This window comes from Bacillus rossius, chromosome 12 (assembly GCF_032445375.1).
Source record: "Bacillus rossius redtenbacheri isolate Brsri chromosome 12, Brsri_v3, whole genome shotgun sequence".
In the NCBI taxonomy this organism is placed as follows: domain Eukaryota; kingdom Metazoa; phylum Arthropoda; class Insecta; order Phasmatodea; family Bacillidae; genus Bacillus; species Bacillus rossius.
In genome coordinates this window covers 21,388,320-21,415,826 of record NC_086339.1, presented here as the reverse complement: position 1 = coordinate 21,415,826, position 27,507 = coordinate 21,388,320, and the positions used below count along the sequence as shown (strand labels likewise).

Here is a 27,507-nt window from a genome sequence, read left to right as displayed (position 1 = left end):
TGGGTTTCCTGGCCATAACATTTAAAATGTCATCAGATGTGAAAGACAAGGGATAATGAATTGACGTGAGCGCTAGGCCAGTTAGTCGCTCGTTGCACATAGTGTTTCTTAGATATGAAAATTAGATAGGAAAATGACCTCTCGACCTCAGCTGTTGATACAGGTAAAGTTGCCAGAACAGACAACAGTTGTCGTATGGTTGGGTAAAAATGCTTGTTGCAGCCTCCAAAACAGACATAATCCCATTTGGTATGTCAGATTTGCTGTCTTTCCATTTCTTACACTACAAGAGATATTCCGCCTCAACCGCGGCCTAACAAGTTTTATCTTGAAAGTAGAGGCTTAGTTTGTTGATCTCTTTCACACAATTTTCGTGTGCATGTTTGGGGAGAAAAATCTCAAAAGCTGAAAGAATGTCTTTGTTTTGAGTAAATCAATGCTGAAGATTGACAATGATTCCATCGAGACATGGCAGAAAAATTGATCTTAGATAGTACTGTTCAACTGATTTGTGGGGATGATTACTCCTGTCGAAACAATCCAGAGCTGTAGATCAGCCATCAGCCAATTAAAAGTAATTTCTGTAAAACAATCACCATGTTACTTAATTCATCTAAGTGCATTTGCAACAGCTAGACAAGTGTAAATTTTGTCATAAGTACATATATACATATATTTTTTTAATATTTCGGGGGGTGTTTGGACACCCAAAACACCCCCCCCCCCCCCCCTGTTATCTGCACTGTCTAGGTATGTTACATTTGACCAGTGGCGTAGCAAGCGGGTGGTAAGAATGGCCTCCAGGAGTGCCGGAGCAGGTGGGGGGGGGGGGACGCCACCGCGACGCCACCGCGACGGTTTCACGTTACGAAACCCTCTCCCCCCCCCCCCCCCAACTATCTTTTAATCCAAGAGGGGTTGCTATTTTCAATTCTGGCCAGGGGCGCCAGTTACCTTAGCTATGCCACAGCATTTGACTCAGCTGATACTGGCTTGTTTTCAGTCTGTTTATGTATTCATATTTTGTGTCCATAATTGATGATTTTCAATGACCCCTGTGTAATACAAAAATGGCATATTTTTCTAAAATTATTTTAACAGAGAAATATTAAACCATAAAAATGTTTTAATGTCAATAGACTTTCAAAGCAATATGAAATGAAAGTTTATTTTAAGGTCTGCTAACATTCCATTAAAAAAATTGTACTGCAGTTGGAATAACTTAATAACTAATTTATCGCATAATCTCTGTTCATGAGCATGTGATATGCATGCATTGTAGTCAGATCGAAGGTTTGTCAATGTTTTGAGGAATTCAAATGACAGTCAAAATACTTAGGATTTCTTGTATATTTCTAGTTGTAATTATTTTATAAAAATGTATTGCTAACATACAACACTTAGGCAATATTGTTTTCACATTACAAATGAAGTGACATTTTAAACTTATACATACAGTATTGTTTTTAATCTGTCAGGAATTTGCAACAGAGCCAACTGCTGCATCATAATTTCAGCTGAATCAAACTTACATAAAAAAGTTAATTTACTAAAATAATTGCATGAAACCAATCACAACACTAACAATTATTGAAAAAGAAATTGTTTCCACTTTAACCCAAAATTGTTTAATAATCAAAAGAAAACTAAAAATGATAAAATAAAATGATTTATAACTCTACTCTTTCCACTGAAAACAGAGATTACAGTGAAACGTTCAATTAAATTCTAGTGCAAGTTGATATTTTGTGTGTTTTTCCTTCTTCAAAAACCTGATTAGCATCTGGCCACAGTTTTTGCACCTGATACTATAAAAGATGATTACAAAAAAAAAACATAAAAATTAAAACATAAATATACTAGAAAATAAATTTGCCTCATGGTACATATCCACTTCTGTTCGGTATGTTAAAAGCTAAGAATGATTCATAAACAGATAAAACTTGCCAATACATTACCTTTAAAACTCTTTTTGTATCACTATGGCACAAATAATATAAACAAAAATTTTTCCGTGGTTTGTTTTATTGCTTACTTGATTCTTCCCACTAAAATTTTCTAAAACTAAATTGTTTAGGCAGCTTTAGAGCCAGTCAAAAATATTTAATCACACAACACTTATGAGTGGATTACACCAAACATTAATGAGCAAGAATAGTGACTTAAGACAAAAAAAAATTACATTTTCACAAAATCACATCAGTACACACACAATTCTCTCATTTGTGTAGCCATGAAGACAGAAACCCCATTCATCAAAAGTTGACACTAGAACAACTTATCTACATTTATGGTTATGTACCAGTTATACTATAGTAGCAAGTTTGTTTATTTCCTGATGGAACACTCAAAACTATACCAAAAATATTATGGTTTCTAGTTTCAAAGTTTTTCTGACTTGTGTGTACCTTAGTTTCAAAGAGCTAAAAGTTTATTATAATAAATTATACTGCTGAAAATAAGTAAAGCTCAGTATTAAATGTTGCCTAAATACCAAATAATACAACAAACATTTATTCTAGATCTACACCTGAGATCTTAGACAATGAAATATTATCATTCTACAATAGTTCCTAAGCACTCATTTCGTGTTATAGTTATATTTCGACACAGATCCTTTTCTTTTATCAAAATAGTTTCTGATAGTATCAGGTTTAATGTGAACATTTGCTGTAGAATTCATAAGGTAAAGAGACATAAGGGCCGCAGACAGCAAAATCTATTAACCCAGTTTTAAAATATGGCTTTCAACCTTCCTATGTAACCTGGTTAAAAACAGAGTTATAATTACATGAAGTGACAAGCAATTTAGTTAAACATGCCTATTTAAAAACACATCTAGCTTGCAGCCCGCATATAGCTTGCAGCATGCATCACATGTTGTTTCATTTCCTGTATGCCTTCCGTTCATGAATTCCTTGAGGAAATAATTTATATGTACGCTAATGATCTTAAATTTATTTTAATGCCTAAAGGGTTTGTTTTTGGCTGTAGAAATGACTCCTCTCGCGATAAGACGTATTTTTTCATAAGTTTCCGTCCCGCTAGAAATCAGCAGTTTGCTCTAAGCAGTGAGGTGAAGAAAATCAACAGAGGTTCCTTTGTACCGAACAAGTATAAATGTGTATGTTGTCTTCACTTCTAAGATATAGATATTGATCTGTCATCATGGTATAAATTGTTATCGGCAATAAAGATATTTTGTGTCGTAGGTATAGTTGTAGCTACCGAGTTGGTAGCACTGCTTTAGTTTGGAGAGTTAGTAAATGGAGGAAAAGGAGTGTGGAAGAAATGACTGTTATTATGTGAATAAAAGGATATGGTTATCAGCATCATGGCGTGTCGTTTTTTTTGTGAAATACTAACAACAGGTTATGGGCCCAGGATGCTTATAACAGTCATGAGTGATCTTCGCACCAGAGATGTTTAAATTGTGTAGGCCGGCAACGTGTTTCTCTGCAGAGTGGTAATGGCGGCGTGGGAAGCTTCTGTGGAGTAGCGGTACCGGGGTGTGGTACACATTCAGTCGCTTTCGTCGTCAACAATTTATCGTCGGTGCTTGTTGACTCCGGAAAAATGGAGCAGCTAGGGATGAATACCGTGGGAGCGATAAAGTTGGAGGGGCAGAAGAATTGGAACGTGTGGAAGTTCCAGGTGTCGGTGTTGTTGCGGGGAATGAATCTTTTTTCGGTTGTGGATGGAACAGACATTAAACCGGAAAAAGATCAAGGTGAGTGGCAAAAAAAAGATGCAAAGGCTCAGAGTATTATTGTAATGCGTTTGAGTGAGGATGCAATGATGCACATACTTACTTGCTCCACTGCAAACGAGATGTGGAGGAAGCTTCTTAGTGTGTATGAGCAGCAGTCGAGTATAAGTGTACACTTACTGCAACAACGTTTTTTTCAGTTTAAGTATGAGCAGGGTTCTGACATGTCTACATATTTGTCAAAAATACAAGAATTGTGTCACTTGCTTAAACAGGCAGAAGAAGAAGTGTCGGAACAGTTCACGATTACAAAAATATTAATGTCATTGCCAGAGAGATTTGGTCACTTTGTGACAGCATGGGAATCTGTAGAAACTAGTAAACAAAAACTTGATGACCTGGTGGCACGACTACTAGTGGAAGAAGAGAGGTTAAAGTCTAAAATCAAGGATGAGGATGTGGCTATGGTGGCAGGATCATATAAAGGGAACACTGTCAAGAAGACAGGGGGATTAAAGTGTTTCAAGTGTGGATTCTTGGGACATGTGGCAAACCAATGCAGAGAGGATAAAGACTTACGAAAGTGTTTTGAATGTGGCAAGAAAGGACATCTGAAGTTTCAGTGCAAGCAAAGGTATAGGCCTAAACATGAAAATGCCTTTGTAATGTCAGAAAGTGTATTGCGTAGTGTAAGTGATTTGGAGGACCATAAAAGATCCACCTCTTGGATCATGGACAGTGGAGCAAGTGAACATATGACATTCGAACGTGGCCTCCTCATGAACTTTACACCAGTATCGAATAAATGTGTTCTCGTTGGTGATGGACGTAGTCTTCAGGTGCAAGGTATCGGACAAGTTAATGTGAAAGTCTACAATGGACAGAATTATGTGCAAAGTACCTTGAACCATGTATTGTGGGTCCCTGAGCTGAAAATGAACCTATTCTCAGTATCAAGTGCAATTGAAAAGGGTCATACTGTTAAAATGGCTGGCGATCATTGCTATGTATATAAAGACAGCCAGATTCGTGCGGTGGCAAATAAGGAGGGAAATTTGTATATTCTGGACGTAATCATGGAACAAGACTGCTTAGTGGTGGTACGCTCGTTGAGAGAGTGGCATGAAAGTTTATGTCATCAAAACCTGGACTATGTGAAAAGTGTCTTGAATCAAAACAATATTAAGTACTCAGACAACAGTGAGTCATGTGAAGCATGTCTGGAGGGAAAAATGAAGAAATTACCATTTGGTGAAAGCAAACAACACACTGATGCTCCATTGCAATTGGTACATGCTGATGTGTGTGGACCAATGGAGGTAGAGTCTGTGGGAGGGTCTCGATACTTTCTGCTACTGAAAGATGACTACTCAAATTACCGGCAAGTGTACTTTCTCAAGAGTAAATCTGAGGTGTCCCAGAAGCTGAAATACTACATACAGTTTTCGGAAAAAGCTACAGGTCTGCCTGTGAAAGTGCTTAGAAGTGATAATGGGGGAGAATTTGTGAATCAGGAAGTGAAAGCGCTGCTTGAGGACCATGGGATACAACACCAGACAACAATACCTTATACACCAGAGCAAAACGGAAGAGCAGAACGGGACATTCGCACCTTAGTGGAAGCTGCTAGGTCAATGCTCAGTGGGAAAGGGCTTAACAAACAGCTATGGGCAGAGGCAGTAAATACAGCTGTGTATGTGTTAAATAGGACCTCAAAGGCTCGAGAAAATAATAAGACACCATATCAAGTCTGGGAAAGGAAAAATGTTGATTTGACAAAACTAATTCATGTGTTTGGAACAGAGGTATTTGTCCATATACCGAAAGAAAAGAGACTGAAGTGGGACCCAAAAGGAGAGAAAGGTGTTTTTGTTGGTTACGAAGATTCCAAAGGGTATCGAATTTACTTCAAAGACAAGAAGAAAGTTGAAATAAAAAGGGATGTGGTGTTTGTGAGACTAAAGGGACGTGAAACAAGGACTGAAACTGAAGTAGAAGACATTGAAATGATTGGCTTAGACCTGACTCAAGAAGATGAACAAATAAAATCAAATTCCAGTACTGATGAGGAAGACGTACAAAGTGAAGGAATGTCTTCTCCCTTTAAAGGTTTTGAGGATGCAGTGACTGAAGGAGACCAAAGAAAGGGGAGACCAGTTGAAGTGTCAAGCAGAGAAACCTCCAAAGATAAGCCACCTAAAACAGCAAGTGGACGGAGTGTAAGAAAGCCAGCGTGGTGCTCAGAGTACGATCTAGGACTCGTAGCAACTGATGCGGTACCGAAGAGTTACAAAGAGGCAATGAATAGGGAAGACTCACAATGTTGGAAGGAGGCAATTAAGGCCGAGCTTCAGCAGTTACATGAAAACAACACTTGGACGACCTTACCACAGGTGCCAGAAGGAAAAGAAGTAGTTAGTTCAAAATGGGTGTTCACAAAAAAGGGGACTGAAACTGGGGAAACTAAATACAAGGCAAGACTAGTGGCAAGAGGTTTCGAGCAAGAATGTGATGTGTATAACTTGTACGCTCCTGTGGCAAAACTTAAAACTTTCAGAGTGTTTATGAGTGTGGCCACCAAACTGAACTTACCAGTACAGCAAATGTGCATTCCTGAACAGTGAAATTGATGAGGAACTCTATTTGAAATTACCAGAGGGTGTAAATTCAGAGTATCCTGTTGGTAAACTAAATAAGTCTATTTATGGCCTTAAAAATGCTCCCAAATTGTGGAACTCAAAATTTGATAAAGTAATGTCATCACTGGGTTTTGTACGTTCTGACAAAGATGCATGTGTTTATTCTAAATGTAAAGGCAACACCAAAACGTTTTTGTTGGTGTATGTTGATGATATTCTATATTTTGGAAATTGTAAAAATGAGCTCAGTCATCTTAGAGATGCACTATGTAACACCTTCAAAATGAAAGAGCTGGGTTGTGTAAAAAGGTTTCTAGGTATTGATGTTGAGCAGGATTTAGCTAGTAATCGTACAACCATAAGTCAGAAACAGTATCTGCAGAACTTACTTGAGTTGTATGGTATGTCAGAATGCAAACCTTTGTCCTTGCCCATCGACAGAAACTTCAAGTTTGAGTTATTGAAAAAGGAATGCTCAGAAAATGAGGAAATAGAGTCAAAGTGTAGAAAATTAGTTGGATCCTTAATGTATGCTGCAATGGGATCAAGACCTGATTTGTGTGCTGTTGTTACAATCTTAAGTAGATATCAGAACTGTGCAAGCACTTTACTTTACAAACTTCTGCAAAATGTTCTTAGATATATCAAGGGTACTTTAAATATGTGTTTAAATTACTATGGAAACAGGAATGATGATGTAGTAGGCTATGTGGACAGTGACTGGGGAGGCAGTGATGACTGTAAGTCTACAACTGGTTGTTGCTTTAAGGTTTTTGGCTGTACTGTTATCTGGTTTTCAAAAAAACAACAATCAGTGGCTCTGTCATCCACTGAAGCAGAATTTGTTGCTCTTAGTCAAGCTGCCAGTGAGGCTTGTTGGTTAAAAGACTTGTTGCATGATTTTAAAATAGAAGTTGGTCCCATCACTCTGTTAGAGGATAATCAGTCTACTATAAAGCTGGCACATATGGCCACTGACAACTCTAGAGTCAAACATCTAAAGATTAAGAAGTGTTTTGTAAAAGAGAAACTGTTTGAAAACATCATTAGGTTGGACTATGTTAATACCAGTGACCAACTAGGTGATATTTTTACTAAGCCTCTTGGTGGTGTACTGTTTGACAAATTTAGGAAAAGATTGTTTGTTTCATAAAAATATTTTATTGAGGGGAGGTGTTATCGGCAATAAAGATATTTTGTGTCGTAGGTATAGTTGTAGCTACCGAGTTGGTAGCACTGCTTTAGTTTGGAGAGTTAGTAAATGGAGGAAAAGGAGTGTGGAAGAAATGACTGTTATTATGTGAATAAAAGGATATGGTTATCAGCATCATGGCGTGTCGTTTTTTTTGTGAAATACTAACAACATAAATAATCTCTCTTAGGAGTATGCGCAACAGTTGAGTTAAAAAAAGCAGCCGTTGTTGGAGACGAAAGAATGCATCAAAAAAAACATTTGTTTCCATGGGGATTTTCAACCAAAAACTGGAATCTTGATCTCCAATGCACCCCCAAACCTCCCCTTAGGAAATTAATTTTGAAAAATCATGAAACATGTTATTTTATTTCTTTTGAAGAGTGTATTTACAAAATTTCATCATTGTAGCATAAAAACTATACCACCCTTTTTCCATCCCTTTAGGGATGGTATTTAAAAATATCCCTAGGACACTCAAAGAATATTTCCTTCAAATTTCAAATTCTAGATAACACCGGTTTAGGCTGAGCATTGTCAGTCAGTCATTAGGTAGATTTTACAGGCGAATGCCACCCTGAGCCCCCTTTTTCTCCGGAAGATATTCCGTACCCCCTAGACCTCTCTGTAAGCCTCCTCTCCAAAAATTTTTAGCCCGCAAAAGTAAATGCCACAGGGCCCTGCAAATTCTTTAACTGTCTCTGGCTGTAGGGCTTTTTCAACCAAGAAATTATGTAAGTGTGAACCCACAGGAAGCTAACACGGGCAATGGGTTCCCTAATCCACATGTTACTATTTGACCACGTGGCGGGTGCTGTACAGAGCGTATGGATGAGCCCACATGTATTTAAATTATCCCTAAAGGTGCCAGATACTGAGAGTGGGCCGAGTCTTTGCGGGAACGTTTCGTGAGGAGAATCGCGTCTAATACCGAACTTGGGTGACGTCACGCCCTGGGCGCAAGCATTCAGACAGGTTTGTGTACCTCATCAGGTGTCTGCACTCATTTGAACTGAGCCAGACCCCTTCTCCCCTTCCCATTACCCCCTTGCCTTACCCGACAAAATTTATACCCACATTATTTACAGAAACTGGATGTTCATGTGCACTTAACTTCCATATTGGCTGCTACTGGTTCATTTATATTATTTTTTTTTTTGGGGGGGGGGGGGGTAGGGGGAATTGGAATTTTGATTGTTTAAAAAACCAAGTTCCTATCAAATGGGGTTTATAGATATCTTTTATCAGTTGAAAAATGAAAAAAAAAAATATTTTTATCAAATTATTGTTTGCATTACATTGTCCGCAAGTTCTGGTATATCATATTCTTAAATGGTGATTATATACCTTATATAAATGCTTATCAACTAACTTGCTAAAGATTTAATTGTGATACTTACTTGTTTAAGTAAAGTACATGAAAGAAAAAAAAATCCTGCATTAGCTTGTCCATAATATGTAATTCAGTATTTGCTTTAAAAAAACACTATTTAAATAACTGATAAAAAAAAATATTTTGTTTAACTTCACAAACTATTCTCTAATTATAGGGCTCTAACATAAATAGCACCTATTTTCTGAACTCTATATTATCATGTCTTTACTTATATATATTTTTTTAATTCAAGAGCTGATTTCGAGGAAGTATTCAAACCATAAACATGTTCTTCCAAATAACACACAAAAGGGAACATAAATTGATTTTTTTTTTTATGATATAAACTCACATTTATATTATACATATTACATTTTACAAAATTTTATACACATTTCCCATATGCTATATTGGCAGATAAGATCATAGAAGCATCAGTTCATAGAAGTGTTCAAACGAAGAACTACATATTCACATTTAGACTTTTCACTCTGACAAAATATTAACTAAAACGTTACCATTTTTTACTTACCAACGAAAGCAGTCACGAATTACACAATGAAACACGGCAAATTCACAATAAATACTGAATAATTACTCTCTTTGTGTTCTGAAACCTAAAATCAGTCCACCATTCAAGAACACAACACGTCTTCACAGTTATTCCCCTCTTCACACTAGAAAATCATGCGCGAGGGCTTCCGTGGTATTCTGTCGTGCAGTCGAGCACCGCGGAGGTTAAGAGACCAGAGAGCGTCCATTAGGCTTGGCGGCGCGCACTTCTGTCATTGTAGCCGGCGGAAACGCCGCCTCCGTCGCGACGCTCTGCTTCCCCATTGGTTTTGCTGCCATGCCTTACGCCTTCGCCACGGCCTGCAACCACAGGGTGTCCACAAAAATCTGCGATACAAAGGGCACGGGTTTTATATTTCTAGGCTAATTTTGTTCACGATGCAGGAGTTTTTCGGTTTTAATGTTTTTATTGTTTTACGAATATGGTTTAAATTCAACAAATATGACACGTACAAGTTTCATGATATCTAGTTCACCAAAACAGTGTCATTTTGACTGATTCCCGATGTACTTTTACAATATAATGATTTGTAATTAGCAAGTCTTAACTATTTGGAAAAACAAACAAAAAATTGCTAGTATTTGTGTGTTCGAAAAATGTACCAATTCCGTAATGTAGAAATGAGTTACTAGTAACTGTTGGATCAAAAGAAAGTAAAATTTGTTACACACACTTTGGTACAAAGTTCCTGCTAAATAAAAAATTTAATTGAATTTGTATATCTAAAATATTAATTTTTTTTGTGATTTCAGTTAATTTTTAATTAAAATACTCATAATATTAATGATTTTAGTTGCATTTTGATGCTTTATGGTGTGTTTACTTGCATTTAGGTGACATGCTTATCAGTGCTACTTCGGTTTTATCGCAATTTACCATACAGTCTTGGCCCTAGTAACTTAATTTCACTGACTGTTCCCTGACTTTTCATGACCACAAAATTTCAAATATCCCTTAATAACTTTTATTTAATAATTCACATTGTTGTGACTGATGATAATGGTCTAGATTATATGGTAAATTGCTAAAAAAAAACTGAAATAACACGAAAAACGTGTCAGTAGACCACATATGTAACACTGAAATGCAAGTTAATAAACCATAAAGCATGAAAATGCCACTAAAATCATTAAAATAAGCATTTTAATCAAAATTTAACTAAAATCACAAATTAATATTTTAATACATGCAAATTCAATTGAATTTCATATTTAGCGGGAAGTTTGTACCAAAATATACGTACTAAATAGATTGGAACAAATTTTACTCTCTTTTGATCTCGGAACAGTTGTTTGTAATAGTAACTCATTTTTTACATTATTGCATTGGTACCTTTTTCAAACACTCAAACGCAAATATTATATTGTAGAAGTGCATCAAGCATCAATCAAAATGATACTGTTCTGGTTAAATATGTATCATGAAACTTTGTCATATTTGTTGAATAATTTGCTATCTTTATGAATAAACCAAATTCATAAATATTATATAAATAATAAGACCAAAATCTCCTGTTTCAGTTATTAAATTAGCCTAAAAATAACACCATGGATATCTTTTCCCTAATAATGGTGGATGAGTTTGAAAATAATTGAAGAAAATATTTACATATACATCGTGATCTTTGAAAGTAGGGTTTCCAAAACCTGGGTTTCGGATAGGTTTGTGTGCTGAGTAAATATAGCAAAAGTGCAACTAGGTAACGAGTCTGACAAACCTGTCTCCAAAGTGAACTAAACTACATGTTTGCATTGTTTGAACTGTCATAAACAAACTTTCAGCTGACTGTATAAATGTGAATGCCATACTGAGTCAGACAAAAATTCTTTTGAAATAGAGCTTTAACTTCAGCAACAAAAAATGGAATTACCAGTTTAATTCATTATGGAGCTGCTATTCCTACAAGAAATGAAAATAACTTAACAACTTTTTGTTTTTCTAAGTCTCTCTCTCTCTCATTTGTATTTAACTTAGCTTTCTGAGACAAAAATGCCATGCAAAGCCCCTTGACCACCGTTTCAATAAGAACTAATAAATTAAGGATGAAAGGAATGGGTAATAGCAGAAATACATAACACAGCAAAAGGTCTTTAGACGGTATCCAATGGTTCAGCACATTCAGTAATTCAACACCAATGAAGACTTGCGCGCACATATTTTTATCGGGTGGATTTCAGCGTGCCGCCAGGTAGGCCTGTGCGGAGGTTCCACTAAGCGAATCAATCAAAGCTCTTTTCAATATTCAATTTGACTTCGCCAGTAAATTTGCCACTTGTTTTGTTTGAAGCTTCAGTTGTGACATTGAAAGCCTAAGATTCGCTCATGAATATGTTTTTCTTTTGTTTAATATGTTTTGCTTGAATAAGGTTGGTTCCTTAAAAAAAAAAATTTTCCATTTGCATTTATGAATGCTCAATATTAATATTATGCATGGTTATTTTATCATTTTTATTGAATGATGATAAATACAGGCCCCAAATTGCTATTCACTTAATCAGTTCACACATTGCAAATGCTAAAAGATTATTTTTCAAGTTATACTTCTTCAGGCATGTTATAAAAAAATTGAGCGTGAATTGTTATGATGTGCGTGCACCATGCAACAAAATTTTCACAGGCTGAAAAAAGCCTATATGTAAATAAGAATTATGTTCTTTTAAATCTTACACTTTTTGTGATATTGAATACTGGTCCATATAATTAAAAACAATTTTTATTGCAAATATTAGTAAAATAAATTGTGTTTACAAACTTTTTCAAGTGTATTTTCAAGTGCTGTTAGATAAGTGAGGTTATGGTCCCATATAAATAACGATGTCAGGTTGCTTGTAAGCTTTCATTGTTGCTGGCAGGTAGTGTCTGTCGAATGTTTAGTCTCCTGGTCATTTTCATGGGAGTGTTTGTGAGGTTATGTTGCTGTATTTATAATTTATTTGCATTTAAATTCTTATATTATTTAATCAATTAGAATAAACATTCAGAATATTTATTGATTTTCATTATTAATTGAATTTTATCTGGATTATTTTACTCTATTAAATAATGACTTTTATATACGTGTTGACATTAATATTGAATACGAGTATTTAAATTTTGGTAATTTGAATGAATTTGTTATACAATTATTTATAATATCACTCCAGTCCTTTTATTATTTTATTTCTATCAATTAATTGTATACTAAATAAGTATAACTGAAGCATAAAAAATGGAATTACCAGTATTAGTTTTTGAGCTATTCCTACAAGAAAAGAAACTAACAACTCTTCATTTTTATAAAATTCTCACTCTTGCTCTCATTTGTATTTAACTTAGCTTCCTGAGACAGACAAAAATGCCATGCAAAGTACATAAGTACATGCACCCTTCTTTAATTTACTCATGTATTTTGTAAAATAAGTTTTATACAGCTTCGCCTAAAACAGTATTCACAATTTGATATGACTTTGTAACTATTTTAAATATTTTATTTTATATTTCTCGATCAAAAAACTATTATTCGCACAGGCCTACCGCAAGATCGCAACACTTCGCTGCCAGCATATTTAGTTAACGAGTGCAAGCTGACTGCCAGGTTTCATTTTAATACAGTGTTTCCTGTTTACTAGAGAGTTAACTTTCACACTTCACAAGTACATTTCTTTAATGATGATTTGAAAAATACCAGCTTATTACAACTTGCTTTAAGTACAATTGCACTCTTATATATATTTTCCTTTGGTATGTCCATTAAAACAATATGTACTGATATTCAATAATCCCGCAGAATCGCTATCCCATCTTTCCAGTGGTACCAAATTTGACACATAAAGACCTTTCACAGTATTATTCAGGTACAGCACAAAAAAGTTTCAAAATTCAGAACCAAATCATCATCCTTTGCACTGCAGTGCAGGAGATAGCAGGGAGTAGCGTAACAAGACGAAAATCGGTACTTACTTGGACAGTTTCTTCCGCTTTTTGTTAGCATGAGGCGCAAGCTCAGACTCACTGACGAGTTGCATGGCAGTGAGGTCATATAGGTGTGGGCCTGACATTGGCCGAAAAGAGAAACAAGTCACATTGGATAGGAGGAGGGGGGGAGCAGGAGAAGGGTGGGGGAAAAACAAAGAAATGTGTTAGTCTCAAATGCCCACACGCAAAGCACAAACAAAGCTCTCATACAAAGCGCAATGACACAGAAGGAGTACACTTCATGGATCCGGTGGCATATTTTAAAATACCAGCTGAGGCTAGAAAAGCAAAATTGTTAGTAGCAGCTCTGAAGCATGCCCAGTATAATACAGTAGTGTCTTGCTTATCGGACCTTTGAATATGACATTCCACATTATCCTACGCATGTCAGGCATTCCGTATTATCCTACGTCAGGCGAAGCAACAGGAGGTAGTTTATTTTTAACTCGTGACTCGTGTCTGGCATACATCCCTTCCTTCCACAATGCCGTACACCCTACCTCCTCCCTTCACCCTACTTCACTTCCTTCACAATGCACTACCAATTCAGTGAAGTCAGTGGCGAGGCGTGAGGTTTACATGAGGGAAAGCAACAACTCCGTTCACCCCAAAACACGCTGTTGGGGGGTGGGGGGGTCCAGGGGCCCTCCCCCGGGAAAATATGGATTTAAAGGTACAAAAGGGTGCTATTTAAGTAGTTTTCTTAACTGAACATTGACTATTCCACAGGTAGAAAAATTGAAATTTTTTTTAAATTATAAACTATTTTTGAAAAATAATGTTTGGCATACATTATTCTGATAATAAAATACCTACTTTACATTATTTATATACTAAGTGGGCGTGTAGTATCATCGATATCTGGTACAAAATATATAAACAGACAACACATGGCAAAGTAAGTACTTAAAATAAAGAGAAGAAGCTCATAAAAATGTACTAGAATAGTAAAAATTAAATGTTGGTATTTTTTGTACCAACACAAAATAAACTATCTTCATACGTGATCATAAAATCTGTTAACTGGTATGTGGTTATTCACAGTCACTCCAGCGAGATTGCAACTCTCAAGCTAGGATCCCGTATCCGCCACCCGCGGGACGCGGTCGGTAGCAGTTGGCACTTCTAGGCCGCCTCCTGTACGCCCACAAATCCCCCACGCACTGCCAGCCTTTGGTTACCCAATAGGGCACAGGGAACTCCCAGCCAACAGCCCGCGAGAGAGATGCGCGCGCCCTGAGAGACGACCGCCGACTGAAACGCGACCTCGCCACCTGCCCTGCCGAACTTTAGCGGACATAGCCGAAGCAGTCGGCGGAAGAATTCCACCGTCTGCTTCGGCCATGTTCGCTTGAGTTCGGCAAGAAAGCACTACCTTCGTAGCTTCTACCACGTGTTTTTACAGCCAATCCCCTCCTCGAACCTTTGTACCATGCCACCCCCCTTCCGAAAGGAAACTACTGCGGCAGCCTTCCTGCTGAAAGCGGTCCTACCAGCGCTTCTAAACCTAGCAACGCTTCTAAAACAGCATGTTTTGTGTGTCGACGAGTTCTTTTCTTATAGCACACAGCGCACAGTATTGGGTCCCAAGAAGATAATGTAAAAAATACGTACACCTAACTGCACGAGCCAAAGTAAAATACTATTCTGAATAAAATATTTATTTAAAAAATACATTGTCTGCAAACTGCCTGGGCAAGCACTGCTTGCCTTGCTTGCCCTGACGAGACGCCACTGAGTGAAGTGCAGTTTATCATTGTGTATGGATCAGTTTATCGTATGTTACATGCATGTGTGTCTCAGTTTGACAAATGTTGTGTTTTGGAAGTTGAAATTTACACAAGCATGGCGACAAAAGGGAAGAAATTTGAACTGATTGAACAAAAACTTGAAGCAATCTTCTAGACTAAAAAATAAAAATCAGAAATAGAAAAATGGTGTGCATCAAGAGTTACAGATGGCGCATCCAAAGAGAAGGAAAAATATGAAAAAAAAAAAAAACTATGAAAAAGTTAGCAAAGCTTTGTATGTTTGTTTTACACAGTTAAGGGACAGAGGAGTTGCTATTTCAGAGCGTATTTTACAGAATAAGGCATATTCAGTTGAGTGTTTGTGGCAAAAAACTTTGAAGGTATGAAAGCATTAAAGATAAGATTTGAAGAATTTATTGAAACTGAAACCTAACGGGTGATCAGATATTTAAAGGTGATGAGACAGGACGTAGTTACAAAATGTTACCTAGTAAGTCTTGAAGCCAGAACTGAAGCGGCAGCCCCGGGTTACAAGTGTAGCAAGGAAAGGGTGACTATTTTAACATGCAGCAATGCTACAGGAAACCTCAAAATGGAACTTGTAATTACTGGAAAGTTCAAAAATCCTAGAGCATTAAAAAAAATAAAAAATAAAAAAAACTCGTCCTATAAAATACTATAGCCAGAAAAATACGTGGATGAGCAGTGAAATTATCAATGACTTTTTTTAAGGAATTTATTCCTTCAACAGAAAAGCATTTTTAAGAAAATTACCTAGAAAAGAATTTTTATTAGATAATGCTCCAACACACCTTGATGCAGAGGAGCTTCGAGATGGTGACATTACTGTGATGTTTTTGCTTCTCAATGTAACTGCCATGTGACAACTTAAGGATCAGGGCATACTACTACTGCAGGAAGCTGTCTATAGCGACAAAAGAAATCGAAGGGCTAGACATGACTATAATAAAAATTTTCTTTAAATCCTCATGGAACTGACTGACTTTGTGTAACATATGGCACTCATAACATCAGAAAATAGTTCTGTAACTGTAAGTTAATTTTTTATATTTTGTTGTACTCGTAGAACATGATTACGATGTAAGATCGTAATGTGAAATAGATATGTATGTACAAGGTATTAAGTATTATGTACCAAGATACAATGTAGCTTAACGTTCAAGAAGCTTTTTCTCGACTCTTCCCCATTTTCCGACATTTCCGCTTATCCGACGTTGTACCGACCCCTTTGTTGGATAGGCGAGACACTGCTGTACTATAACAGGGTGTCTACAGAAGTGACAAAATCAATTTTAGTGACTTTTTAGTGACCTTTTCAGTGACTTTAACTGACCTAAATGACATTTTTTTTTTTCGGATTTTTTTTTTACTTTGTACTATTGACTAAACTAATTGACCCTTTTAAAAAAAATTACACATTAGGCATAACATGTTATCATAATCGTAATGAGAGATTGTGTATTTACTATACTTATATGGACGCGGAGGCGGAAAGCATCGTTATCGTAACAAGTTGTACGTACTAGTATACTGTAACATCTATGGTTTGAAAACCTCTGAATCCTCGTACAAATACGAGACTTTTCATACGTCAGGCAATGCCAATGCTAGACTCGTACGGCCTGTGTCCTAAAAAACGAAACAACGAAAACGAACATAGCACGACAATCAGCTTGGCATAGCATTGAATTTCACCACTGCGTTTCATGGTATCTTATTTCAGCACTTGTTCTTCTATCGCAGGCCAAACCATACTAAAGAAAGAAAAATACGGCTGTGCCAATTACACAGTCACTTAGTGTCCAATAAATACACGTGAAAATACGTCTATAGAAAAAATTTTCGTGAGCTTGTATCGAATTCCGTGACTTTTGAGTGACTTCGTGACCTCGCATCAAAATTCGTTACTTTCGGGACTTTCGTGACTTGTAGACACCCTGTATAATATACTACAGTGATAGGTTTTTAATAGGGATGGACCAATCAAATCGTCAAATCCTTAGTATTTGAAGAATTCAATATTCAAGGAAAAATATTTGAAGAAAATTATTAGGGCAAATCAAGTAAATGATCCAACACTGATCACGTTAGAAGTTTACTGGATCAATTTTTTTTTTCTTCATACCTATCCTGTTACCATTCCTCAAGATATTGAACTTGATGTCGTCCAATATGTCACCGCCCCTCCTAACCCTTATCCTCATGGCATTTGCTCTTCCCACTGGGGACATGCGTGCGTGTGCGCGCACGTGTGTGTGAGTGCACCACAAACTTCCGCAAGAGGGCGCAGTCAAGACAGTGGTGAATAGTAATGAATATTGTTAACTTTTGACGTGACGTCTAATAAATTGAACGCCGTCTGCACGCACGAAAAAGTTTCCCGTAATGCACTATGTCCCACTACGGATGTGTCCTGTTATGCTCATTGTACGCATGCGTGGCATCTCTCTTCCACTCGATTGGAACAACCATCGATATGACTTTTCAATCATGTTTTCGTCGTTTGAATTATTAATATTATGTAATTTAACGTTCGTCCACCGATTTTCAGCACAATCGGTACAGTTATTTAAAAGTAATGTTGAATATTCAAATATGTTTTTAATGCACAATGGTGTTTTACAGTTACACATAATAATTCAAATTACACCCGGGGTCCTTTGCACAATGTTTTAAAAAATATTGTAACACATTATAAATAAGTTTGGTGTATTTGGGATCGTATTATAAAAACCAAATAATAACATTCTCTTATGGTGCTGCCACCTAAGGTGACGGACGCGAACCGAACAAATTGCGCTATCTATCTGCTAAAGTGAAAAGTTAGTGTGGTTTTCATTGCTTATTACAACAACAATTTTGGCAATAAAGGTTAATTATTTTTGCATTTTAAAAATCTGATTACTAGTATAATTTCAAGTATTTATTCTTTTATTATTAAAATAAAAATTATTGAATTTTATTCATAAAAGTATGCAATCATTTCATCAATGTTTTGTTATGATGTCACGTTAAACTATCGTCCGTAAACCGACTTTACAGACAACAAATTTTTTTTTTCTTTTACATTATGAATGTTCGTGTCCTTTCAAGGTTTTATACGCAATCAGACATAAGTTACCACTTAACAGCAATGCACCTGGACTTTTGAAGGTTATCTCAGTTTTATTAATCTGAGCTGTAATTATTTTACGTTAGTTTTTAAAGGGCTTTGGGTCTGAATTAAATATTGTAATTTTGAGGGAAGTGACCTGTTTTTAACTAATGCACATCAGCGTCACGACTCTGAATTGCCTAACGGTTTTTTCAGATAGGCACCATTGCACTAACAAACCACTTTGAATGCCATGTCTCTCCCAATTGCTTCGTATCGTTATCTGAGGTAGGACATGCTTCACACTCTGGGGACTTCATCCTTTGTATTCACTTACCGTAGTAATTCTGTTCTTTTATTTAATCTAAATTGTTTGCTAGTTATCCCCGGAGCTTACCTCGGGGGTGCAATTGTTCAATTTAATTACATATAAATCTGCTTGGCAGTCTGTCAGCGCGAACTTATTGTCCAGCCACGCGGTGACCTGAAACCTCCGTTAGCCAGTCGTACTGCAAGCCCTTTTACAGCTCAACTATCTTACTACTGTTTTTGCACGAGGAACATGAAGTTTAATGCAGTGTAATAAATTCCAACTTTGCTTATCTTGTGTGCTTTCATATTTACCCAACCACGTGGGAGTTTGTGTCAGACTAGCAGCGTGTGGGACACCAGAGCATTCAACATAGCATGCCCGATGCTGAGAGCAAACCAGGTTCTAGTAGTCTTGTAAAGGTGAAGGGGGAAAAAAGTCATGTCCCACACGGGCGACGTCACGCTTCGGGAGTAGTCTCTGCCCCAGACGGTGATGCCCACTGACTTGAGGCTTATGATGTGGCTGGAGATTTATTAGCATATTTATAACATGTCAACCATTTAATTTAGTCTATATTTTATTTTTGATGATTGATACCTAGATTTGGATTCAACGTGTGTATTTGAGGTACTCTCTGGGATTCGAATTTCGAGAATTGGATTCTAAATCCTGGGGATTTTCTTGATATGACACATTTTGTAATCTGGCAGCAACCTGGTTCAGCCTTTTTAATGTGGATTACAATTGTTGGAACTTGTTCACCCGCTCGCATTACTCTGTTGCCAGTAGCATTTTTAGTTCTCTCAGAGTTTTTATTATTACAGTAGGTTTTCATTGCAATATTGTTTATAATTTCACATTTTCACATTTGGAATTATCGTTAAAACTATACTGACGTTTGATTATCTGGAAAAATCACTAACTCGGCACAACCATGGCCTCGAACATGCCTGATAAAAGATCTTTCATTGTTTGTATATAATTTAATAGAACTTAAAATCATCATTAAACAAAAATACAGGTATACAATTAGGTGCATAGAGATGAACTGACCATATCTGATATTGAAGCTTTCAGCTAGTAACTTGTGGTTTAATAAATGCTTTATAAACACATTGGTTGGGGGATACTTTTTGATGAGACAATGTGCAGCTCTTCAGAATTTTATGCACCATTAAAATTTTTTTTATAAATTTTTAATTACATAAATATATGTTAATAAATATGTATATATTTCACCTATATTCGAAACACCAATTACTGAGTCACTCATCATGAATACTTCAGAACTTTAAAAACTACAGGCTTGAAAGTTGTCATATGTATTCCTTTTGCTACATAGATGTCTGCTAAGAACAAATTTTTAGTTAAATATCAGAATTTCACTTTTTTTCATGTATTTGTCCTACAGACTTGAAACTCGACAAAGATGTTTCTTCTATTACACAGACATCAACCGAGAACAAGGTTTTCTGAAAATCAGTTCCAAACAGGATTGGCAGGGGTGTTATGGATTGGCAGGGGTGTTTAAAATATCAGTTTTGCTATTTTCAACAATAAATTGAAACACTACATGTATATTTCTATTACTACATACATTGCACTAAAAGAAGCCTCTTAATGATATGTTAAGCCTAAGAAATTCTGGATGATTAGGCTAGTATAGATAAATAGCGAAATACCACTCACTGACACTCTCATCACGAATTCTCCGGAAGTATAATTCCTACAAACGTGTAATTTTTTTATTTATTTCTTTTGCTACATAGGCATCTGCTAAACATGTTTTTTCATGGAAGTCAGCTCCCAAGCGGGGGTTGCGGTTATAAATATTGTTTAAAAACAAAGCGCTGGTATTGGAACGGTAATACTGTTCTCATGTTTAGTTCCCAAATCACTTCTTTTTAAAAAGATGTTTACAATTTTAATTAAGGAAACACCCCCCCCCCCCCCCGCTAAAAAATTCGCAGCCACGGCGCGCGATGCCGTGGAGTTGTGATAAAGCCACTCACTGGCCAAGTATTTCCGCTTCTTGTACCGGCCGGCGGTGGGCGGCGGGGCGGGCCGCGACGGGGAAGTAGGGCCCTGACCAGCGCCACCCGCGGTGCACTGCCTTGTCCCCCGGCAGTCGCGCAGCCGGGCCAGCTGGCCCTTCAGGTACGACAGCTCCCCGTCCGACAGTGAGTGCACCCTGTTCCACTGCTCGAACGGGTCTGCCGTGACGTACACACACACACACACAGTGCTCCACCTTCTACTAACATTTGCCAAGGGGTGAAACATTTTATCGATTATATTATTTTATTATACACACACACATACTCTAGCTAATGCCAGGCATGTAATGCAATTCCTCAATCTTTTTTTTTTCATTTTTTTATAATATATTTGAAGCATGCACGCACGCGCGCGCAAACAAACACACACGCACACAAACACACACGCACACAAACACACACGCACACAAACACACACGCACACAAACACACACGCACACAAACACACACGCACACAAACACACACGCACACAATCACACATGCACACAATCACACATGCACACAAACACGTGTGCACACAAACACGTGTGCACACACACACGTGTGCACACACACACACGTGCACACACACACGTGCACATTGATTGATTGCCATGTAAGTTGGCACATCAAAGTTTTTTTTCATGAAGATTATTTTGCTATACTTTTTTATAACTTGATGCTATATGTCACTGAAAATGAAAATTGGTATGATAGATATTTTAAACACTGAGAATATTTTCGCAATACCCAATTTGCTTTAAATGTGCTACTCGATGGCAGTGCGGAATATCAACTTCTATGCCATCTGATCAATAAACGTAACGGCCTGTGTGAACTGAGGGGACACCAACATGTTGTTAATATAACTTATGTTATGTTCAAACAAAACTTAATTTTAATTTGAGCAAGGTACACAGTACTGCATTTGGTGTTTGTGTTGATTATTGTATTTTACATTATACAGAAGAATCTCTATTAAATTAACTTCAATTGAAAATGTTTTCGTATTACCCTAGCAAACTTAATGCACCATTACCAGCCAAGACTGTTAAAATCATTTGGTTGAAGACCTAGAAAATAATCTAACTGTTGTCGAAAGCCTTAAGATTCTAACTCCCAAAATGCCACTTATTGGTTGGATAAATCATCGAGTGAAAGAATCTACACAGAATAAAAGATGAAAAAACACTACCCCAAAAAATTATGCTACTGGGACAAATGAAAACCATGATGATTTTCTTATTCTCTCCATGTTAGCCAAGTTTTTACTAATCCAAGGTTTCCAAGGTTGCCAGGGTTGCCAGGGTTCACATTAACTTGATTAATCAAGACTCTGCCTTAATTATTTGCTTAAAAATGATGATGCATTGTCACATATCCATGATGTATGTACAAAAACTCACATAGGAACCTATATTTTTGCATGATAGGGCATATATTTTGCAGTGTGGTATATACAAAAGGGACCCAGTCTTTGTCCACATTACAAATTATTTCATGCTGGCAAATGAAAATGACCCAAGTTTGTATGTTAATTGCCCAATGTTTCATAACATGAAAATGCATTAAAGAAAAGAAGCTGCATTGCAAGTCATAGCTAAATATATTTATTTTTTAATCCACAATGGCAGGGAATAGTACTATTATTACGCACGGTTTCAATTTTTTAATCAGTTGGGCTCAATACTAAAGTTTGTGGTACACACTGAATTACTGAATAAATGAGCAGTTATTTAACTAATAAATTGATAACAAATATGAATACTCTTAAAGCATGGATGTCAAAGAAAATTAGAGAATTTTGCATTTAACTTAGATAATGATAGTGACATCCACTCATTGCCTTTTTTTTTCCTTCCAAACTTCATACAGAAATTGATTACAATTATTATTACCAAGCAACCTGTATTCCCACAGTATTTGCAGCATACTCACCAATTCGTAGATTATAAAATGTTATCATCCCCGTCACAAATTCACAGTACAAGAAATTGTGAGTTGCGTTGATGGTTCTGAGACATGAATATGTATTATTGTTTGCATTCATGCAGAAGCAAAATGGTCCCTCTGTAAAGACAACCAATTCATCAGAAACATTTTCTATTTCAAGATATTTTTAAACTAAAAATATATAACAAAAAAAACTTCAGAACTGCAAAATGTGTTAAAATAATTGCAAGAAAATTGAGATAGAATGAAAATATTGGCAAAATATTTTTAAGTAGAATCAATTTTTTTCCCGAATATTTCAGAAACATATAAGACTATGGAATAAAAGTTACTAGTTTGGATACATAGGCATATCCAAATCATTTATACTTTTTATTCTAATTATATTTTCATTTCTACGTTGAAAAAAAGACTAAAAACTAGGATGACAATAGGGTTGTCAATGACTGTAAATGAAATCAGTAACATTAACTAACATTTAAAAAAAATAAAAGCCACTAAGCTATAATCGACCGAGCGAATCAATCTGTAATTACAGCAATCAGTGTTTGTATGGATGTTTGTAAGTGATTTTGTGTGACTAACTTTTGAATATTTGATTAGATTTTCATAAAATTTGGTACGTAGGCAGGCATGGCTAATAGAGTTTTTAATTTAAATAGGAGTAAAAACAGTATAAGGTTTTTTATACGTAACCATCACAATCTGTAGCATTACTTAAATTTATGGTTTTGGAATATAAAGAAGATAGTGTTCGTAGAGATCACTATATTGCTTGCTTCAAAATGAACTAAAGATAATAAGCAATTAAATGTAACTGAATTATATGTACTACTTCTGTATGAATGTACCTACTAGTTGCATTATATATTTTAATAAAATTTGCACGATTATCAAATTTTTGTATTAGTAGAAAGTAGTCAAGTATATTGTAGATTTTACAACCATAGCTAATATTTGCAGTCATCTAAAACTGAATACTGGGATATTTCAGTTCAGGGCAAACATTAAAAATATTCCACTCAACTTCAGTTTCTGCATAAAGTTGTTACACTTACGTGTCCACAGAGGTGCAGTCTTCCAGTGGTCATTGTCATGACTGAAACAGTTCATCTTCTCCAACATGCACTCCTTTTCCATTTTAGCTTTCTTCCTCTGCTTTCGCTCCTTTCTCCTCAGTCTCTCCTCCTTGATCTTTCTGCGGGACTCCTTCGCCAATTCCTTTTCTTCTCTTCTTGTGACACTGCACCACACCGGCATCTCAATATTTTGACTATATAAATAATGACTATATGCTCAGATATATTACTTAAACATAGTGAAATTTTTTTTAAAATTAAAGTAAACAAAAAATGAAACGGGAGATTTGCTATGGTAGTGTTGCAATCGTTTATTCCACCCATGACAATGTGTCCTATTTAATAAAATGTCTTAAATATAAATATGCTTAGATATATGGAAATGTAGCCAATTCAGAAATTAGTAAAATAGCAGTTTTAGGTATGTTTGATGTATGATACACATTTTTGTACCCATATTTACAACATATTTATACATACATGCATACATACATACATGAGACATGGAAGTGTACACAAAATGATTAATGTTGAATGTTAGAGAAGGTTCTTGATAATAATTGCAACAGTCTTATTATTTTAAACATACTCATTCCTTTACCTCCAGAATCCTCTTATTACTCTTTGCAAGATTTCAAGTAGATATTGTAGTTAACTGCATCTACACTTGGGCTCTACGCTTGTGGGCAAAAGAAAGGAAACGGAGAGCAAAGTGGTTCTATCCCCTCCCTTTTCTTAATGAAATTATGCATGTGCTCCTGTTTGAGCAATTGAGTAATTGAGCCTAAGCATATTCAACTAAAATCAAACTGGATGTTTACAGGCTTTCAAGCTTTTGAATTAGAACCAATTCCTACGAACAGATTTTGCTCAAAATTTGCATACAATATTGTAATATTTTCAAAATAACCATAACCAGAAGCTAGTTTTTTTTTAATGGTAGTTTGTTTGTTAGGTAACCAGTCATTCAGTCAATAAAAGGCTTCTCAGAAAAAGGTTGTTGGTCAGAATTACTGTTCCAGCTGGTTGGAGCTTTGTGTGGACTGAGTCTGTTTGTAGTTTGGTGACTTGAGTAACTATTTAACATTACATTAACTTAAGTTTGATGCTACGAAGTAGCTTGGCTTCTGGGTTGTAGCCGTGTCCTTGCCAAATAATTCACCAACGTTTCGGTCAATATTGCAGTCACTATAGCTTGTTGTTATGGTTATTTTGAAAATATTACAATATTGTTAACGCCTGATTATATCGTATGCAAATTTTCAGTAAAATCTGTTAGGAGGAACTGGTTCTAATTCAAAAGCTTGAAAGCTTGAAAACATTCAGTTTGATTTCAGTTGAATATGCTTAGGCTCAATTACTCAAGTGCTCAAACAGGAGCACATGCAAAATTTCATTTAAACAAAGGTATGGGATAGAAAACCACTTTGCTCTCCATTTCCTTTCTTTTGCCCACAAGCAGAGAGCCCAAGTGTACAGGCAGTTAACTACAATATCTATTTAAAATCTTGCAAAGAGTAATAAGAGGATGATGGAGGTATATTCATAAAGCATTTTCAATTAATAAATCACCGGCAAATTCTTACCTTACTTTTCTCATAAGTATTGAAACATGCTCATATCAAAGCTCACGAATTGTCAGTGCATATAGCATGTCTATAAATTCTGTGTTTACCTGCTGGCACATATTCTCTTGTCAGTTCTATTAAAGAAAAAAGATGCCAAGATTTGTTGCTGGCAGTAGCCGCTCTGTCTGGTGAAACACCCGACTTACCCGCATGTATGGCAAGGGCTCAGAATAATTGCTTAATGAAGCAACCCCCAGCAGACTCTCGTCCGACTGACGGCGATTACATCATCGCCAGTGTGGGCCTAGGGGCCCGAGTGCCGCGACTTGGCATCGAACCATGAGGCCCGTTTAGAGTACCAGGTCAATACTTTGAACTATAACCTACGGTTTGACCTATAATTGTTTTGTTTTGGCTTTATTGATATTGTTTTCTAAAATATGCTGCGAAGCAGTGTTGAATGCAATTGGCCTTAAATATTTAAATTTAATTTAGTGTGGTGACTTTACTTTAATCTCGTGGTGTTGTCCAGCCCTCCCTTTTAAGTTTAAAGGGAAAAAAAGGGGGCGGGAAGTGTATATTATGTTAAGCTGAGCAGTTGGACGTGGCTGCTCAGGTTGTCGTGATTTTATTATTATTTTTTAATATGTTGGTTTAATTTTTGCTTATGGGCAATGGCTGGACAAATTTACTGTATTTTCTACGTGTTGTCTGCAAGGCGACGTTCTTATGACCGTGGGCCGCTGACCCCCTCCCTTTAATGGGAGAAAGGGCTAGGTTGGCGGAGGGGACAAGTGGCTTCTTCAGGTGTAGCAAAAGCCACTCGGTGAAGGCCGGTGGAGCGTCCTGTTGCCTGGCTGCAGATGCGGCGGCTTGTGTGCAGACTCCACTTCTTCAGTCGGCAAAGTGCCAGGGCACTCTCTTCGGTTGCGGAGGGTGCTGGCTTCTATCTGCAGCAGGCTGATGTCGTGGTTCCCGTGCAGCTGTGGCCGCCTCCCTCTTCTTGGCAGGGCCGGCCTGCGTCACTGGGCAGGCACTGGGCGTCTGCATCCATTGTGATGCTGTGTTCTCCTTGAGAACGGTGTTGGTACCTTTCACAGCCGTTAGAACGGCGGTTTGGATGCCAGAGTGTTTCTGCTTGGCTGGGGCGGGCGTCTGACACGAGTTGTGTCGGAGCCTCGCTGGTTGGTCCATTTGCGTGCTGCAGTCCTGCAGCTCTGGAGTGGACTGGCTGGCCTGCGTAGGCTTGCTGGAGAGAGTAGACAGAGCAGTGCTGTGGTTGCACTTCAGCCGGACTCTCTCTTCGCAAGCTACCACAGTGCTGTACATTTCCCAGGGAATGTAGTCATCTTCTTGATTCGCCAGGATGTGGACAGCCGTGAGGATTCTCCCCATGCGGTACTTGGAGTCATCAACATCGTAGAGTTTCTTCAAGTAGCCAGACTCTGTTGTGTTTATCAGTGCTTCGGTGAAGCCTGGGGATGCGGGTATAGGGACTACCACAACATCGGTCTGATATTGTTCCTCCGGGTGAATGAGGTACGTGTTGAGCAGCTGCCTTAGTTGTTTAAGCTCCGGGTCGTCGTACCACGAGAGCCCGACGCAAAATACCGGCGAACCGAAGTACTCTGGCATGTCACCCTTGTATCTCTTCGCAAGGAGGTCTATAGGTGAATTGCATCGCATGTGGTTCGGCGACAAATCTGCTCCGAAGCCGGCCTTTAGACTTGCGTCGCGCTGCTCGAGGTTCTTGTGGTCGCGGTGATTTCCCATCTTCCTTCGATGCGGGTGCGGCATCTTGATACTATTCAGGAGAGAGCTAGACCAACCAGGCTGGCTGCTAGAACGCGAATGCATGTGTAGCAACTGAAATAAGTCACTAAAGATGCAGAGGTTTTATTCCACCGAATATTTGATCGCTATTTTGTAGTTGTTTAAGGTGCGTGAACCCAACAGATATTTTGTCTATGAATAATAATTTGATCTCTTGCCATTGTTGGCGAATAACATTTATGTAAGAATGGGCATTTGTACTATTCTTCCATCGTTTCGGACAAGACGTTTGAGTGTCGAATGCAGAGTTGTTCCTTCTATTAAACGTGCTGCTACTCCTGTTAAGACACAAATAATCATGGCCGGCTCGCTATAGCACCGCTTTATTTGATTCTTTAACAAGATAAACAAAAATGTTTTTCTTGTGCCAGCATTCCCCATTATAAAAATTTTCAGATTCACATCACTGGCGTTT

At 37.2% G+C, this 27,507-nt stretch overlaps 1 protein-coding gene across 5 annotated transcripts in view; it reads right to left on the bottom strand.

Moving 5' to 3' along the window:
- Positions 1 to 1,332: 1,332 nt before the first annotated feature.
- Positions 1,333 to 27,507, bottom strand: part of LOC134537688 (extracellular sulfatase SULF-1 homolog) — a 363,580-nt gene continuing 337,405 nt past the window's right edge. For 3 of the 5 annotated variants that reach the window (XM_063378401.1, XM_063378403.1, XM_063378402.1), the window contains 5 exons: positions 23,671 to 23,855; positions 22,598 to 22,729; positions 20,635 to 20,835; positions 13,429 to 13,519; positions 1,333 to 9,788 (listed from right to left, as the gene is read on the bottom strand). In XM_063378401.1, coding sequence (XP_063234471.1) covers positions 9,701 to 9,788; positions 13,429 to 13,519; positions 20,635 to 20,835; positions 22,598 to 22,729; positions 23,671 to 23,855 — 697 coding nt within the window. In that variant the 3' untranslated portion in view covers positions 1,333 to 9,700. The remainder of the gene's footprint in view (positions 9,789 to 13,428; positions 13,520 to 20,634; positions 20,836 to 22,597; positions 22,730 to 23,670; positions 23,856 to 27,507) is intronic. The other 2 variants (XM_063378404.1, XM_063378405.1) reach the window with 2 other exon arrangements.